General features: G+C 53.5%; 2 protein-coding genes across 16 annotated transcripts; one reads left to right on the plus strand and one right to left on the minus strand.

Annotated features, from left to right (window-relative positions):
* Positions 1–4811: 4811 nt before the first annotated feature.
* On the plus strand, positions 4812–10806 carry MAPK7 (mitogen-activated protein kinase 7). 14 transcript variants are annotated; one of them, XM_016932239.4, is made up of 8 exons: positions 4812–5363; positions 6158–6394; positions 7044–7209; positions 7746–7763; positions 7870–8948; positions 9043–9728; positions 10075–10208; positions 10340–10806. In XM_016932239.4, the coding sequence occupies exons 2-8, from the start codon at positions 6163–6165 to the stop codon at positions 10491–10493; spliced, it is 2469 nt and encodes an 822-aa protein (XP_016787728.1). In that variant the 5' UTR covers positions 4812–5363; positions 6158–6162; the 3' UTR covers positions 10494–10806. The 14 variants fall into 14 exon arrangements, with proteins under 14 accessions (XP_016787728.1, XP_063654979.1, XP_016787733.1 ...); XM_063798907.1 differs by lacking the exon at positions 4812–5363 and adding an exon at positions 5491–5660; XM_016932237.4 differs by lacking the exon at positions 4812–5363 and adding an exon at positions 5658–5804.
* Positions 10707–14569, minus strand: MFAP4 (microfibril associated protein 4). Of its 2 annotated transcripts, none has more exons than XM_016932247.3 (6): positions 14406–14569; positions 14015–14093; positions 13566–13720; positions 12618–12714; positions 12359–12541; positions 10707–11969 (listed from the first exon to the last, which is right to left on the minus strand). In XM_016932247.3, the coding sequence occupies exons 1-6, from the start codon at positions 14409–14411 to the stop codon at positions 11722–11724; spliced, it is 768 nt and encodes a 255-aa protein (XP_016787736.1). In that variant the 5' UTR covers positions 14412–14569; the 3' UTR covers positions 10707–11721. The 2 variants fall into 2 exon arrangements, with proteins under 2 accessions (XP_016787736.1, XP_016787735.1); XM_016932246.3 differs by having other exon boundaries at positions 14297–14446.
* Between the last annotated feature and the right edge of the window lie 2261 nt (positions 14570–16830).

The following is a 16830-nucleotide window of genomic DNA, read 5'->3' on the forward strand; positions in this document are numbered from 1 at the left end:
GGATTCAAACCCAGGTGTTTCTGAAACCAAAGCGTGCCTTCGTAAAACTTAAGAGCATGGGATTGGAAGGGAGGCAGTAACATCAGCAGAGCGGCACCCCGCTCGGACAATTCACCTGCGCTCCTCAAAGTTTTTAACCACACCCACTCTTGCGGCAGAGGGGTGCGAACAGTCGGGCACATCTATTATTTCTGCTGACCCACGTCCATCCACCTTCCTGAAAACTCAGGTTTCCTGTGGGGAAATGGCCCTCATCCATACGTGGTCTGAGGAGTTTGGCTGAGCCGGACTCCCTGTGCCACTTCCAGAGGTGGACAGGTGATTCGGGTCTGGCCAATCAGCATACCCCTCCCCTCCCCCACGCTGAGCCTGTCCAATGGGAGGCTACCCTGGAACCCATGCTGGGACTGACAAAAAGGGATGCCCACTGCCGTGATGGATGTCCCTGAAATGAGGGTAAGGTTCTGGGGCTCAGGAAGGTCTCCAGGGCTTGGATTAGAGATAATTACCATGTCACAGATGACTAAAAGAGTCTCAAAGCACATCAGCAGCCCCCAACCTGTTCTGCTTCTTGGTTCCTCATTTTGGTGACATCTCCATTGCTAGAAATGGACACCATCACATGTCCTGCATTTACCCCTTTACATACCTCTTTTTTTACTTTTTTTTTTTTGAGACAGAGTCTCACTGTGTCACCCAGGCTGGAGTGCAGTGGCACCATCTTGGCTTACTGCAACCTCCACCTCCCGGGTTCAAGCAATTCTCCTGCCTCAGCCTCCCGAGTAGCTGGGATTATAGGTGCCTGCCAACATGCCCAGCTAATTTTTGTATTTTGTATTTTTAGCAGAGACAGGGTTTCACCATGTTGGTCAGGCTGGTCTCAAACCCCTGACCTCAGGTGATCCACCTGCCGCGGACTCCCAAAGTGCCGGGATTGAGACACCGCGCCCAGCCTAATTTTTGTATTTTTAGTAGAGACAGGGTTTCATCATCTTGGCCAGGCTGGTCTCAAACTCTTGACCTCAGGTGATCCCCCAGCCTCAGCCTCCTAGAGTGCTGGGATTACAGGCGTGAGTCACCGCACCCAATCCCACGTCTGTCTTTTAATCAAGGCATGCTCTGCCTTCAAGTACACCCTCCATGATGTCTGCCAGAAATACCTTTCAGGAAGGCAGCTCTGAAGGGCATTTGTCTACTCAAAAATCCTAGGTAGACATTTAGATTAGTTCAGAGGCTTTTGGTAACCTAAACCAGAAATCTTGAACTCAAATGCCCACTGTGGCCATGCAGGAAACGTGAGCCAAGTGAGTGGAGTATCTGTATATAACACATGAGATTGTCTTTGTTCCCACAAAAAGATATACTTGGTCTTTCTTTTCCTGAAACACATGTCATCTCAGCCTCTTTTGTTTTCCTGCTTTTAATAAGATGTAGAAAACAGTTGTGAAAGCACAATGATAAGTAGCATCTGACCCTCGGCCTGTGCTGGGGAGGCTGTCAGGGAGTGGCAGGGACTGTGGTGAATTAGAGAGCACATGTTCTTTCAATGGCGGCATCACAGTTCGATGGCTACGTAGAAATGCTGATCTGATTTCCCAAAAGAAAGCAAAAATCAGGATTCTTATGGCAAATCTCCCCATTTTTGACGGGCAAATAATTCCAAGCTTTTAAAAAGCACCGTGTGAGTCATTCTCTCATACCACTGGTGGGTGTCTAAATCAGTATAATCTCTAAGGATAGAAATTTGACATTAGCTACTAAAATTGTAAGAACAATACTCTTTAACTTGACACTCCCACTTCTGGTATTCTTCTTGCATATACACTTGCTGTGTGCAAAATGATGTGTTCAAGAAAATTTATTGCAGCATTGTTTGCAATAGTGAAAAAACTGAACTCATCTAAATGTCTATCTAGGGGGTCTTGGTTAAATAGGTTATATTCGTAAAGGAATATCATGCAGCTGTAAAAATGAGTGCTTTTTTTTTAGATATGACAATAGCACAAGTGACAAAAGACAAAACAGATAACTGGACTTCATCAAAATTAAAAACTTTTGTGGAACAGAGGATGTTATCAAGAAAGTGAAAAGACGACCTGAGAAATGGAAGGAAGTATCTGTAAATCATGGGAAGTAAATATCTGTAAATCATCTAATAAGGTAATATCTGTATCTGTAAATCATCTGATAAGGGACTTTTATTTAGAATATATAAAGAACTCTGACAGCTCAACAATAAAAAGGCAAATAATCCAATTAAAAATGGACAGAGGGCTGATGCGGTGGCTCATGCCTGTAATCCCAGCACTTTGGGAGGCTGACGTGGGCAGATCACTTGAGCTCAGGAGTTCAAGACTAGCCTGGCCAACACAGTGAGACCCTGTCTCTGCTAAAAATACAAAAATTAGCTGAGTGCAATGATGTGCGCCTGTAGTCCTAGCTACTTGAGAGGCTGAGGCAGGAGAATCACTTGAGCTTGGGAGGCGGAGGCTGCAGTGAGCTGAGATCCTACCACTGCACTCTAGCCTGGGCTGGAATGAAACCCTGTCTTGAAAAGAAAAAAAAAAAAAGGTCAAAGGATTTGAATAGATATTGAACAGACATTTCCCCAAAGGAGACAAATGGCCAATAAACCGTGAAAACATCCTTAGTCATTAGGGAAATGCAAATCAAAACTACAATGACGTATCACTTCACACCCACTAGGATGGCTATAATTAAAAAATAATAATAATAATAAGGCTGGGTACTGTGGCTCATGCCTGTAATCCCAGCACTTTGGGAGGCTGAGGCAGGTGGATCACTTGAGGTCAGGAGTTCGAAACCAGCCTGACCAACATGGTGAAACCCCATCTCTAATAAAAATATAAAAATTAGCTGGACATGGTGGTGGGGACCTGTAATCCCAACTACTCGGGAAGCTGAGGGAGAAGAATTGCTTGAACCTGGGGTGCAGATGTTGCAGTGAGCCGAGATCGTGCCAGTGCACTCCAACCTGGGCGATAGAGTGAGACTCAGTATCAGAAAAAGAAAAGAGGTGTTGGTGAGGATGTGGAGAAATCGGAACTCTTAAATATTGCTGGTGAATTTGTAAAATGGTGCAACTGCTGGAGAAAACAGCTTGGCACTTTCTCAAGAAGTTAATAGTTTACCATGTGACCCAGCAATCCCACTCCCAAGAGAAATGAAAACATGTCCACAAAAAAACTTGTAAACAAATGTTCTCAGAAGCATTATTCATAATAGCCAAAAAGTTGAAACAACCCAAATGTTCATAAACTGATGGATAAACAAAATATGGTATATCTAAACAATGCAATATATTTGGCCATAAAAATTAGTGCTAATATGACAACATGAACTTTATGCTAAGTGAAATAAGCCAAACACAAAAGACTACACAGTGTGTGATTCCATTAGTATAGAGTATCCACAATACGCAAGTCCATAGAGACAGAAAGTAGTTCAGTGGTTGCAAGGGCTCAGGTGAAAGAGGAATGAGGAGTGACCGTTAATGGGTATAAACCAAAAATAAAATTAGAAGGCCCTTTGCAACCATCTGAATGGACTCCCTCCTTGGCCAGCACACCCTAAAATTTAACCTGAAAGACTGGTTCAGGCCACGATGGGAGGTGAGAGTTGGACATGCCTTATTATACCCCTCCAACATTAACATCAACACTGACCTTAAGTCTGATAAGAAATATTTGTCTATTCTCTCTATAGCCTGCTACTGGGAGGCTTCAACTGCATAATAAAACCTAGGTCTCCTGGCCAGGTGCAGTGGCTCACGCCTGTAATCCCAGCACTTTGGGAGGCCGGGGGCGGGGGGGCGTGGATGACTTGAGGTCAGGAGTTCGAGACCAGCCAGGCCAACACGGTGAAACCCCATCTCTACTAAAATACAAAAAAAAAAAAAAAAAAAAAAAAAAAAGCCGGGCTTGATGGCTCATGCCTGTGATCCCAGCTATTCGGGAGGCTGAGGCAGGAGACCAGGAGGGGGAGGTTGCAGTGAGCCGAGATCGCACCACTGCACTCCAGCCTGGGCAACAGAGTGAGACTCACTCTTCAAATAAAATAAAATAAAATAAAATAAAATAAAAAACCAAAAAACCCTAGGTCTCCACAACCCCTTATCATAACCCAGATATTCCTTTCTATAGATAATAACTCTTGTAACCAACTGCCAATCAGGATATGTTTAAATCCACCTGTGACTTGGAAGCCCCTCCCCTTTGAGTTGTCCCGCCCTTCCAGAATAGACATTGAACAGACATTTCCCCAAAGGAGACAAATGGCCAATAAGCACATCAAATCAATGTCAATCTTGCATGTATTGACTTATGTATTATGTCTTCCTGAAATGTATAAAGGCTGACTGTGCCCCGACCATCTTGGGCACATGTTGTAGGACCTCCTGAGGCTGTCACCACCATGTCCTTAACATTGGCAAAATAAACTTTCTAAATTGACTTGAGACTTGTCTCAGATACTTGGTTCACATAGGTTTCTTTTAGGGGCGATGAAAATGTTCCATAAACCACTCTACCTAAAATTAGGTAGTGATGATGGCTGCTCAACTGTGAATATACCAAAAAACACTGAATTGTATACTATAAAAGGATGAGTTTTATGGTATGTTATTAAAAGTTGTTTAAAAGTGAGGGACCCCTCCAGTTATTGATATGGAATGATCTTCAGGAAAAGAGCATAATATGCTACATTTTGTACACGAAAGGGGAGGTAGGTACGAATATGCATACGTATTGCTTTTTTCTAGAAGCCGCCTAGGAGTGAAACCAAAATTCTTCACTTCTTTTCGGCCCTACCTCGAGCTCCCTTTAGAAAACCTTTCCTTCCAGCTCACAGTATCCACCACGTCCACCTTCGCCTCCCGGCACTGAGCCTTAGAGGGGCGGTGCTCCATAAACATTTGCTACATGAATGAACGAATCAACTATCGGATTTTGGGGTGGGTCGGGACAGCTCGGTTGCAGCGAGGGCTCCGCCCACCTGCGGGCTCCGCAGAGGGGCAGAGGTTGGGCGGCCGCCTCGGTTAACTCCGCTGCAGCCCAAAGCACGGGAATCGCGGGACAGACAAACGAGCGGAGGGAAGATACCTGGAAGCCAGGAAACTGCGAGGGGCAGTCCAACTTGGCCGGAAGCTGCGGAGAGGCTCAGCCACCGGAAGTCAGTGGAGGGTTCGGCCGGACGCTCTAGAATCCCGGAGGACCGGGATCTCTGTGGTTGGCCGTGACGGGCACCCTCTACCGGGGATGACACATTCCCAGAGCTCCTGGGACCAAGAAAATGGCGGACACAATTCCCTGGGCGGAAGGGGACTTCGGGAGCCAGGAGCCAAGGTAACAGTCCCAGTCCTGGGCATCTCAGGCCGGGCAGTTCCCCGAGCTCACGGGACTAGCTGTGATTGGCCGGATGAGGTTGAGAGCTTCATGGGGACGCGCGCGCTACGTGCAGGGGCGTTGCCTTCCATTCACTGGGCGCCCGACTGCCAGTGCGCATGCGTTTGAAGGCGGTGCAGGGCGGGGAGCACACCCCTGCGAAGTGCCGGGCACCCTTTGGGCGGCTCCCGCCGGCGAGCTGGACAGCGGCGCGCGCCAGGCGTGGCTTTCTCGGCCGGTGGGCTAGGATTGGACGCAGTAGGTAGAAGGGGCAGGACCCTCCGCAGCAGTAGCTCAGCGATTGGCCAGGAGCTGGAGGGAGCGTGGCCTTGGGAGGCGGGGCGGAGGGGGACGGACAGGGCAGCTCAAGACGCTGAGGTGGTGGCTGCGGCCTTTGAACAAGTAAGTGAGCCACCCTCGGAGACCCCCGCGGTGGGGACGGGAGGCCGGCGAGCCTCGGTACCTCTGAAAGCCTTGAGGAGGCGCGGGGGTGAGTGCGGCCCTGAGGAAACCCAGGTGCCCCGCCCCTCCCTTTCTTCCTGGCCCGCGCCTCGCCTACCCCTCCCCCGACCCTGGCGGGCCCCCGGCTCTGGGCCCGGACCCCTGGGGTAGCGAGTCTGCCACGAACCAGCCGCGCGCTTCTGCCCTTGTCGGTTTAGGAAACTGGGAAGTTCCCTGGTCCTGCTCCCCAGCCCGCAGAGGGGACACTGAGGCCCACGGTAGGTGGTCCTCTCCTCACCCGAGTCTCCACACAGACACCATGGCCGAGCCTCTGAAGGAGGAAGACGGCGAGGACGGCTCTGCGGAGCCCCCCGGGCCCGTGAAGGCCGAACCCGCCCACACCGCTGCCTCTGTAGCGGCCAAGAACCTGGCCCTGCTTAAAGCCCGCTCCTTCGATGTGACCTTTGACGTGGGCGACGAGTACGAGATCATCGAGACCATAGGCAACGGGGCCTATGGAGTGGTGTCCTCCGCCCGCCGCCGCCTCACCGGTGAGCTTCCTGAGCCGTCGCCTCCCAGATGTGGCAGCGTCGCAGGGAGTGGGAAACCGGCCTGTCCCAGACAGCCGGGAAGGAAAGCGGGGTGCGAGTTCTGGCTCCAGTCAACACACACTGACCAGGGCCTTCTGCCTGCCAGGCTCCGGGGAGGCTCGGTTCTCTGAAACTCCGGCCTGGTGGTTTTGCCATCCTGCCTGCCTACTTCCTCCTTAGGAAAATCATAGTCCCAGTTAGACCAGAATGGAGAGCCAGTCCTTCGTGTCTAAGAGAGAAATGTGTTCTGGAGCCAGACACTGGCATAAGGAACTGGTGGTGGGATGGGTGAGGTCTGAGATGGAGAGGGTGTAGGCATAAGAGGCAGAACTACACCACTGGGCATCCGTGCAACCTCCAACAAGTTACTAAGCCATATTTCCTTCTCTTTAACGTTGACCTATTGGGACCTGCCCCGTAGGGGAGTTGTGAAGGTAACATTTAATAATGTAGGTAACATGCTTAGCACAGGGCTTGGCACATAGTAGGTACCCAATACTTGGTAGCTGTTGTCATTTGCATCCTAGAAGGGAGGTGTTGATAGGGGCTGAGTCGACTCTGCAGTTTCTCCAAGGTATCCTCTGGTATGTCCCTGTTCCCTGCTCCTCAGGCCAGCAGGTGGCCATCAAGAAGATCCCTAATGCTTTCGATGTGGTGACCAATGCCAAGCGGACCCTCAGGGAGTTGAAGATCCTCAAGCACTTTAAACACGACAACATCATCGCCATCAAGGACATCCTGAGGCCCACCGTGCCCTATGGCGAATTCAAATCTGTGTAAGAAGCGGGATGGGAGAGGGAGCCAGACTTGGGACTTTTCTGAAGGCTGCAACCATGTTGCCGAAGTTCTGGAAAGGCAGCTGAATCTAATCTGAAGCAGGCTGGGAAAATTCCCGCAGTTCTAGGACCAGTTCTTTAGAGTTTTGCCAGGGACAACTGTTATTCCTCAAGAAGTGTACAGATGATTTTACAGTTTTATAGAATCTTAGTATATGGGATGTCAAATGTAGGACATTCCTACTATGACCACACCCTCCTATTCCCATAGCAGACTTCACTAATCAATCACAGAACACTTTCCTACAGACAGTGGACAAGCCTGGTCAATTTTCATCATAGTTCTTCAAGCTGCCACTACCAAACAATGGAGATAGCCCCAAAAGGAAACCTATTGGCCAGCCCTGGTGTAGTCCAACCCCATCTTTTATCTGATGGGGAAACTAGGTCTGGAGACAAAAGTGATTTAACCAAGTTCATGGAAAAGTCGTAGAGAATCTAAAACGTGATGCTCTTCTTCCATACCATGCCGTCAGCCCCTACGGGGTCCCAGGGTAAGGCTGTTACCTGTCTGGAATCGGAAGGGTGTGGTGAGGATGGGGCTTGTCCCTGGAGTGTGATCAGGCCAACCCATGCTTCTCTCCTTCCTTCCCCTTCCAGCTACGTGGTCCTGGACCTGATGGAAAGCGACCTGCACCAGATTATCCACTCCTCACAGCCCCTCACACTGGAACACGTGCGCTACTTCCTGTACCAACTGCTGCGGGGCCTGAAGTACATGCACTCGGCTCAGGTCATCCACCGTGACCTCAAGCCCTCCAACCTATTGGTGAATGAGAACTGTGAGCTCAAGATTGGTGACTTTGGTATGGCTCGTGGCCTGTGCACCTCGCCCGCTGAACATCAGTACTTCATGACTGAGTATGTGGCCACGCGCTGGTACCGTGCGCCCGAGCTCATGCTCTCTTTGCATGAGTATACACAGGCTATTGACCTCTGGTCTGTGGGCTGCATCTTTGGTGAGATGCTGGCCCGGCGCCAGCTCTTCCCAGGCAAAAACTATGTACACCAGCTACAGCTCATCATGATGGTGCTGGGTACCCCATCACCAGCCGTGATTCAGGCTGTGGGGGCTGAGAGGGTGCGGGCCTATATCCAGAGCTTGCCACCACGCCAGCCTGTGCCCTGGGAGACAGTGTACCCAGGTGCCGACCGCCAGGCCCTATCACTGCTGGGTCGCATGCTGCGTTTTGAGCCCAGCGCCCGCATCTCAGCAGCTGCTGCCCTTCGCCACCCTTTCCTGGCCAAGTACCATGATCCTGATGATGAGCCTGACTGTGCCCCGCCCTTTGACTTTGCCTTTGACCGCGAAGCCCTCACTCGGGAGCGCATTAAGGAGGCCATTGTGGCTGAAATTGAGGACTTCCATGCAAGGCGTGAGGGCATCCGCCAACAGATCCGCTTCCAGCCTTCTCTACAGCCTGTGGCTAGTGAGCCTGGCTGTCCAGATGTTGAAATGCCCAGTCCCTGGGCTCCCAGTGGGGACTGTGCCATGGAGTCTCCACCACCAGCCCCGCCACCGTGCCCCGGCCCTGCACCTGACACCATTGATCTGACCCTGCAGCCACCTCCACCAGTCAGTGAGCCTGCCCCACCAAAGAAAGAGGGTGCCATCTCAGACAATACTAAGGCTGCCCTTAAAGCTGCCCTGCTCAAGTCTTTGAGGAGCCGGCTCAGAGGTGCCTTGTGGGCAGGTCGGGTGGGCAGAGGGGAGACTTGGACTTGGACAAGGCTTCAGGCTTTTACCTTCTCCCCTGCTCAACTTCCCCGCAGATGGCCCCAGTGCACCCCTGGAGGCTCCTGAGCCTCGGAAGCCGGTGACAGCCCAGGAGCGCCAGCGGGAGCGGGAGGAGAAGCGGCGGAGGCGGCAAGAACGAGCCAAGGAGCGGGAGAAACGGCGGCAGGAGCGGGAGCGAAAGGAACGGGGGGCTGGGGCCTCTGGGGGCCCCTCCACTGACCCCTTGGCTGGACTAGTGCTCAGTGACAATGACAGAAGCCTGTTGGAACGCTGGACTCGAATGGCCCGGCCCGCAGCCCCAGCCCCCACCTCTGTGCCGGCCCCTGCCCCAGCGCCAACGCCAACCCCAACCCCAGTCCAACCTACCAGTCCTCTTCCTGGCCCTGTAGCCCAGCCCACTGGCCCGCAACCACAACCTGCGGGCTCTACCTCTGGCCCTGTACCCCAGCCTGCCTGCCCACCCCTTGGCCCTGCACCCCACCCCACTGGCCCTCCTGGGCCCATCCCTGTCCCCGTGCCACCCCAGATTGCCACCTCCACCAGCCTCCTGGCTGCCCAGTCACTTGTGCCACCCCCTGGGCTGCCTGGCTCCAGCACCCCAGGGATTTTGCCTTACTTCCCACCTGGCCTGCCACCCCCAGACGCCGGGGGAGCCCCTCAGTCTTCCATGTCAGAGTCACCTGATGTCAACCTTGTGACCCAACAGCTATCTAAGTCACAGGTGAGAGGGAGGCCCAGGCCATGGGGACACCTGGGTCTGGGCCAAAGGAAAATGGGTTCAGAAAGTGGTCAGTGTTCCACAAAAACTGAGCAGCAGATGGGGCTTTATCTCTGAACGTGTCCCCTTGCTCACAGAAGGAGCATAATGGCAATGAAGAGGTTGTTAGGAGACAAGTTAAATATGGCCTGCAAAGTGCCTAGCCCAGAGATGGGGCCAGCCAGCACTCACTGACTGCCGAGACTGGTGTTAGCACTCCCAGATATCCAGGCGGAGTAGTCAGCAGCATTGGGACAGGGTGGCCTACAGACCTCAGTCTGTCTGCATTGTAACCTGTCATTCCCTGCAGGTGGAGGACCCCCTGCCCCCTGTGTTCTCAGGCACACCAAAGGGCAGTGGGGCTGGCTACGGTGTTGGCTTTGACCTGGAGGAATTCTTAAACCAGTCTTTCGACATGGGCGTGGCTGATGGGCCACAGGATGGGTAAGGTGGCTGGACTGAGCTCCTAGACTGGGACTGTGGGGAGAGGTTCCTGGTGCAGGAGACATGCACCTGTGGGATGGGTGAGGGTCCAGCCTAGGCTAATAGCACCCCTCCCTTTCCTTCCCCTGCAGCCAGGCAGATTCAGCCTCTCTCTCAGCCTCCCTGCTTGCTGACTGGCTCGAAGGCCATGGCATGAACCCTGCCGATATTGAGTCCCTGCAGCGTGAGATCCAGATGGACTCCCCAATGCTGCTGGCTGACCTGCCTGACCTCCAGGACCCCTGAGGCCCACAGCCTGTGCCTTGCTGCCACAGTAGACCTAGTTCCAGGATCCATGGGAGCATTCTCAAAGGCTTTAGCCCTGGACCCAGCAGGTGAGGCTCGGCTTGGATTATTCTGCAGGTTCATCTCAGACCCACCTTTCAGCCTTAAGCAGCCACCTGAGCCACCACCGAGCCATGGCAGGATCGGGAGACCCCAACTCCCCCTGAACAATCCTTTTCAGTATTATATTTTTATTATTATTATGTTATTATTACACTGTCTTTTTGCCATCAAAATGAGGCCTGTGAAATACAAGGTTCCCTTCTGCACCTGACTCCAGGTGTAATTTTTGGAGTTCGGGGTAGGACACCATCAGCAGGGGAGCAAGGAGGAGCCAGGTGCCTACATTTGGGGGATAAGCAAATATGTTTGTGTGTATGAAGCCAGTTCATTCAGGTTCTGAAGGTTTATTGAGACCTTCAGTCCCTACCCACTCCCAGCCCTGCAGAGATTGTCCTCTGCTCCCTCATGTGGCTAAACCTCTCAACACCCAGAGGGTAGGGGGAAGACCTCATATGCATGCCTACCTTGGCTGTGGCTGTTTCAGGGTGGTGTGCGGTAGCTGTGTTCTTGGCATAGAGCTTCAGGGGCTGGGATGGGCCATCGGGGAAGCTGAGTATGATAGTGAGGTGGGCTGGGGTTCCACGGTACTCACCACGGGGGAGTAAGTTGGTGGGAGGGATGCTGAAGATGGGACATGGTTTGAGAGCAGCCAGAGGAGTGCTGGGCTGTGGCCTAGAATACACCGTGGGCCCTGTTCACACTGCACTGCTCAGCTTAGCACACTAGGGTGGCCCAGACAGGGGTCCACAGTGAGGAAGCAGGACAAGATGGACCACAAAGGCCTGCAGCTGGGAGAGTGGCTCCTGGCTGTCAGCTGTTGGGACAGGGTGGAGGCAACTCATTCTCATGGAGCCCAGCCAGGTCCAGGCTAGAACCATGTGCCTCTCGGAAGAGGCCTGGGGAACTGCTGGCAGTGTAACTTCAGGTGTAGGGGAGCCGGGTCTGGCTTAGGAATGGATGCCCTGGGTGTGTGACAGGGATGAGGCATGGCTGAGAGCCACAAGGCCCCCTAGTAAGGAGTTGGTGCTCGGGAATCAGCAGAAGCATGCATCAGGGGCAGCAGAGGGAGCACTCATGGAGACCATGGGTGTCCAGGGGAGGAAAGGTGCCTGAGGGGGCCAGCCCCTCAGGCCCGGCGGATTTTCATCTCAGTGCGTTTGAGGGAGTAGTAGAAGCCCTTCCACTGGGCCCAGTTGATGCCATTGGCATAAGAGAGGTGGGAGCCACCTAGGTAGAAGCCATTGAGGTTGGCAAAGTGGCAGCTGCGGAACCAGAAGGCTCCTGAGGAGAGAGCTGCGCAGTTCTGCACAAAGAGGTCCTGGTCCCGGTCGAAGGTAGAGAACTTCTGGCCACTGTGGTAGGACAGGGAGTCACCTGGCAGAGGAGAGAAGGGTTGGGGCTGCTGAGGCAGGGAACTGAGCCCCGAGCTGGCCGGGAGAGGGTGACAATGACGACTGTGAGAGATATCACGTGGCAGCCTGGCGGGATGGGGGCACCCTCCCTGAGCCAGATGTTGGGTTGATGTGCTTCTGCAATGAAGAGAAACAGCTGCTCCACCACAGAGTTGCCTGGAGCAGGGCCAGGATGGCTGCTTCCCAGGGCTGAGGCCCAAGCTGGTTTGAGCTGGTTTGGAGCCAGCTGTGGCCCTTCCAGATCCAGAAGGGTTGAAGGAGGGGCCTGAAGGAGGTTGGGGCTGACTGGGCAGGGCCAGCCCTGCCTTCTTTCCCCTCACAGCCCCTCCCAAAGCTAACAGCGGGTTATACCTGCCCCGCCATCCTCAAAGCCTGCCACAAAGAGGGTGTAGCCATCCTCCTCTGCGCTGACCGCGTTCGGGGAGATGGAGAAGTCAGCGTACTTGGCATAGGCCGTGTTGTTCTCAAAGTCCTCCAAGTCCACTCGCAGCTCATACTTCTGCTTCAGTGTCAGGAGGTGCATGTTCTGCAGCCCTGGGGAGGAGGGGCAGCTGGTCAACAAGGACCTGGCCCTGGGGCAGCCCCTCAGCCCACCTGGTCCCTGCCTTACCCAGCCAGTACTCTCCATCAGCACGGCCGAAGCCCAGCTTGTAGTCATTCCAGCCGCGGAAGAAACTCACTGAGCCATTGAATCTCTTCTGGAAAACCTGGAGCAGAGAAGATGAGACTGGATCATCAAGGGTCCAATGGGCAAGGTTCTGGTCCTGCCCTGCCCACCTCAAGCATGGACCCTGTGATGCTGTGGCCAGTTTGTTAAAGGACTGAGTTGGGGGTGGGGAGGGTGGTGGGAGTGGGGTTGCTAAAACAACGTCCACATTGGCACCAGGCCCCCTGTGGAGCAGTTGCCAGCACCCACCTGGGCTCTTCATACCTAGTTTCGTATAGAGGCAGGAAAGAGGCTAAGAGGGAGGCGTTCTAGAGTTCGAGTGCCTAGCTGTGGGATCTGGGCAAGTTACTTCACCTCTCTGGGCTTTAGTTCCTCACTACTTCCCAGGATTATTGTGAGGCTTATGTGCATTAACCTACCTCAGCTGGGCGCGGTGGCTCACGCCTGTTATCTCAGCACTTTGGGAGGCTGAGGCGGGCGGATCACCTGAGGTCAGGAGTTCAAGGCCAGCTTGGCCAACATGGTGAAACCTCATCTCTACTAAAAATAAAAAAATTAGCTGGGCATGGTGGCACATGCCTGTAATCCCAGCTACTCGGGAGCCTGAGGCAGGAGAATCTTTTGAACCTGGGAGGTGGAGGTTCCAGCAGTGAGCTGAGATGGAGCCACTGCACTCAAGCCTGGATGACAGAGTGAGGCTCCGCCTCAAAACAAACACACACCTACCTCAGGCACTGAGAATTAAGCGTTGGCAGCTGCTCAGAAGCTGTGCTGTGGGTATCATTATCCCCATTTTAAAGATGAAGAAACTGAGGTTCGCATATGTGAAGCCCAGGGTCACAGGGCTGGGATTAGAACCAGCTCTGGCCTCTGTTCCCTCCTCCCACTCACCGTCCACTTCCCGCCCTCGGTGGTCATGTCACAGAAGACGGGCACAGGCACACTGGGGCCCGAGGGGTAGATGAGGTACACGCCGTCTGACTGGTAGCCCTGGGCATAGATGTCGTCACAGTCCAGGGGTTGCTGAAGGCAAAACCTCTCCAGAGCTGGGGGTAGGGACATGGGGACAGTGAGGAGAGTGGGACTATGGCATCACTGACACCTCAGCACCCCAAGGTTTGCCTCAGTCCCTGGGGCTGGGGACTTTGACACAAGGAGTCATGGAAGATTTCTTCAAGGGAGATGAGCAATGCTTATGTCATCCATCTGCCCCATTTTGTAAAGGAGGAACCTGAGTCCTGCAGAGCTGGGGCTCGGCCCTGACAGTCTGTTCTGACAGTCCAGCCTCTTCTTGCCCAACCTGTGGGCCAGGCCGCGTCTGTGAGTGTGGGGCTGCTTACCATCTCCTCGGATCCCGGAGACCTGGGGGGCACACGGGGGCGTGGAGAGAAGCAGCAGCAGCGGCAGGGCCAGGAGTGCCTGGCGATGGGCAGACAGGGTCAGCACAGCCCCTTCCCAGCTCCAGAGATCCCCTGTTCTCTTTGCATTTGCCCCCACCATGCATGCACATACTGCCCTTGCCTGAATCCCTCTCCTGCCGTTTGGCCCCTCTTCCCTGCCCCCCCCACCCCGCCCGCCAAGTAACCCCACTCTCTGGGACGCTGTGTACCCTCATAGCTTACGAGTTTCAAGAGAACTCCTTGTGCCTTCATAGTGCCCTCTGTGGCCAGGGGCCTCTGGAGTGGGCTCAGTTCCCCCATGCTATGAGTCCCCCAACCCTGGGCCCCGTACCTTCATGCTGTCAGTTCTGCTCAGAGTGGCTGGGTGTCTGCGGCCCCAGACTGCAACCGCCCAGAGTTATGCGCTGGGCCCCCGCCAGCCGCCCCAGCCCCGCCCCCCTTCCCGTAGCTGCAGAACCCCCCTCTCCCCACCCCAGACAACCAGCATCAGTTTACACTATCAGGGGGCTGGGAGGTGGGGCTGGAGCCAGGGGACCACCTGTGTCTCATTAGTCCTGTCGGGCAAAGTACTGCAGACGTTAACTCCCTGCTGGCTCCAGCTGTTCCCTGGATCCCACTCCGTCCGCTATCCGCCATCTGCCACCCACCCTGCTAGACCTGTGGGCCCCCTGGCACCCCCAGGCAGCCCCAGCCCGCCGCAGCCTGCCCCCTACTTCCTGATGGGCCCCCCTGCAGATGTCTGTTTATTCTTTCCCCTCCTTCCCTGGCCTGTGTTTCATCAGCCATTGAGGGGGAGGGCTGAGGGAGAGTGGGGGTGTCATATGCCTGGCTTCTGGGGATGGGAGGCCTGCTCTGGGGGAGCAGAAGGCTGAGGGGACAGTTTCAGAGCTCCTGATGTGGGAGCCTGGCTGGGGCTGGTGGGGGGACAGAGGCAGCAGTTTCTTGGCAGGCCTGGGACATTTCTGAGCCATGAGCACAAGGCTGTTGGCGTCCAACTGCTCTGTCTGCCCCAGCTCAGGCCAGGGCCCCTCTCCAGTCCCCCTCCCCAGCCCCGCCTCACTCTGGCCACCTCAGGCCCACTCTTTTCCCCTCCCACAGTTCCCTGGCCCATCTGGCTCACATGCAATGAGTATGGGACCTCTTTTGTTTCTCCTCACTCCACCCCTCCTTTCTTCTTCCAAACCCTTCACTTTGGCTCCCACACCTCCCAGACTTTACTTCATCTGAATCTCCCTACTTCTGGGCTCTCTCCTCCTATCCTTGGCACACTACCAGGAGAGTTGTTCTAGATGGCCTCTCAGATTATGTCACCCTGCTTAAGCCTCATGGCTCCCTATTGCCTCAGGGCTGAGGCTAGGTTTTTCACCTTGGACATGAAAGGAATTTCAAGTCTGTCTCTGGCCTACCTTGAGGACCTTGTCCCTTATTGCTGTGACTCATAAACTACAGTGCAGCCACTCCAGACTTTTCACCATGGAGGTCCCCACTCTTTTGTGCTGCTCCTTGTGGTGCCCGCTCATCTGCCTCCTTTTGTTGGCCATAAGGGCCAGTGAGCAGGGTCTGTGTCTCATTTCTGCATGCTCAGTGCCCATCACAGAGCCTGGCACAGAGTAGGCTTGATATGTACATGCACAGTCACTTACGTATTTATATCTATATATAGATAAGATACTAGAGTCAGGGCCTTGTCCTGTTGCCCAAGTGCAATCATAGCTCACTGCAGCCTCAAGCTCCTGGGCTCAAGTGATCCTCCCACCTCAGCCTCCTAAGGAGCTAGGACTACAGGTGTGCCACCACACCCAGCTAATTTTTTAATTTTTTTGTAGAGATGGGGGGGGTCTCCCTATGTTGCCCAGGCTGGTCTTGAACTGGCCTCAAATGTTCTTCCCACCTTAGTCTCCCAAGAAGCTGGGACTACAGGGCCAGCACACCTGGCTCACAGATATCTTTTGAGCGCTGTGTGCTATAGGCTATGCTGGCTGCTGAGGATACAGTATCTGCCCCACAAGGAGTGGCAAGCACAGGTTTTGGACAGTGAATTGCAAATGTAAGGTGTATTACAAAAGGACATTTGTGTTGAATGGATGAACAGATGAAATATTCAAAGGCAAAGTGATGAGGCAGCTCTGGCTTAGGTCCCATCTCTCCACTCCTGAGTCAATAGATAAGCCCCTTGGCAAAGCCCCAGTTGGCCTCCTTGACTTGGTTCTGTGATTGCCTCTATTCATAGTTGTGTCTTGTGTCAGGCTACCTCAGTTCAAATCTAGGTTCTGTTGCCTGTTAGCTGGGTGACCTTGCAAAAATTACCTAGTCTCTCTGTGCCTTGGTTTCCTCCTCTGTAAAATGAGGATAGTCATAGTATCTACTTCATAGGGGTGTGGTAAGGATTAAGTAATACATATCAAGTTCCTAAAACAGTGCCTACAAATGGCAGCTATTTAGTAAATATTAGCTATCGTCATCGTCATCATAAACATCATGATTCTCATATGAATGGGTTGTCTTCAACACAGCTTGTATGCTTGCCTGTGGAAGAGACAGTTGGCTGGCTCTCAATACTCGTTCTTCCCTTAGTCCTCAGTAGTAAGATCCTGATTTTTATCTGGGCTCATTGTCCAGCCTCCCTTGTAGCTAGATGAGGTCACACATCTGAATTTTGGCCAACAAGATGCCAACAGGTATGTTGTAAAGGTAGGTGGCTTGTCCCTCTTCATCCTGCCCTCCGTCCTGCTGGATGTGATGGCTGGAGCTCTAGC

Source organism: Pan troglodytes, chromosome 19 (genome assembly GCF_028858775.2).
Source record: "Pan troglodytes isolate AG18354 chromosome 19, NHGRI_mPanTro3-v2.0_pri, whole genome shotgun sequence".
NCBI classification, from domain to species: Eukaryota; Metazoa; Chordata; class Mammalia; order Primates; family Hominidae; genus Pan; species Pan troglodytes.

What these genes read in the sequence shown, in the direction of transcription:
- MAPK7 (XM_063798907.1), top strand. Translation starts at nt 5,522, where the DNA reads ATGCGTTTGAAGGCGGTGCAGGGCGGGGAGCACACCCCTGCGAAGTGC. An exon ending in GTGGGCTAGGATTGGACGCA is followed by an intron (nt 5,661 to 6,157) that starts GTAGGTAGAAGG and finishes GTCTCCACACAG; the next exon opens with ACACCATGGCCGAGCCTCTG. An exon ending in TTTGAGGAGCCGGCTCAGAG is followed by an intron (nt 8,949 to 9,042) that starts GTGCCTTGTGGG and finishes ACTTCCCCGCAG; the next exon opens with ATGGCCCCAGTGCACCCCTG.
- MFAP4 (XM_016932246.3), bottom strand. Translation starts at nt 14,374, where the DNA reads ATGGGGGAACTGAGCCCACTCCAGAGGCCCCTGGCCACAGAGGGCACT. An exon ending in CTCCGGGATCCGAGGAGATG is followed by an intron (nt 13,721 to 14,014) that starts GTAAGCAGCCCC and finishes CCCTACCCCCAG; the next exon opens with CTCTGGAGAGGTTTTGCCTT. An exon ending in CTTTGAGGATGGCGGGGCAG is followed by an intron (nt 11,970 to 12,358) that starts GTATAACCCGCT and finishes CTCCTCTGCCAG; the next exon opens with GTGACTCCCTGTCCTACCAC.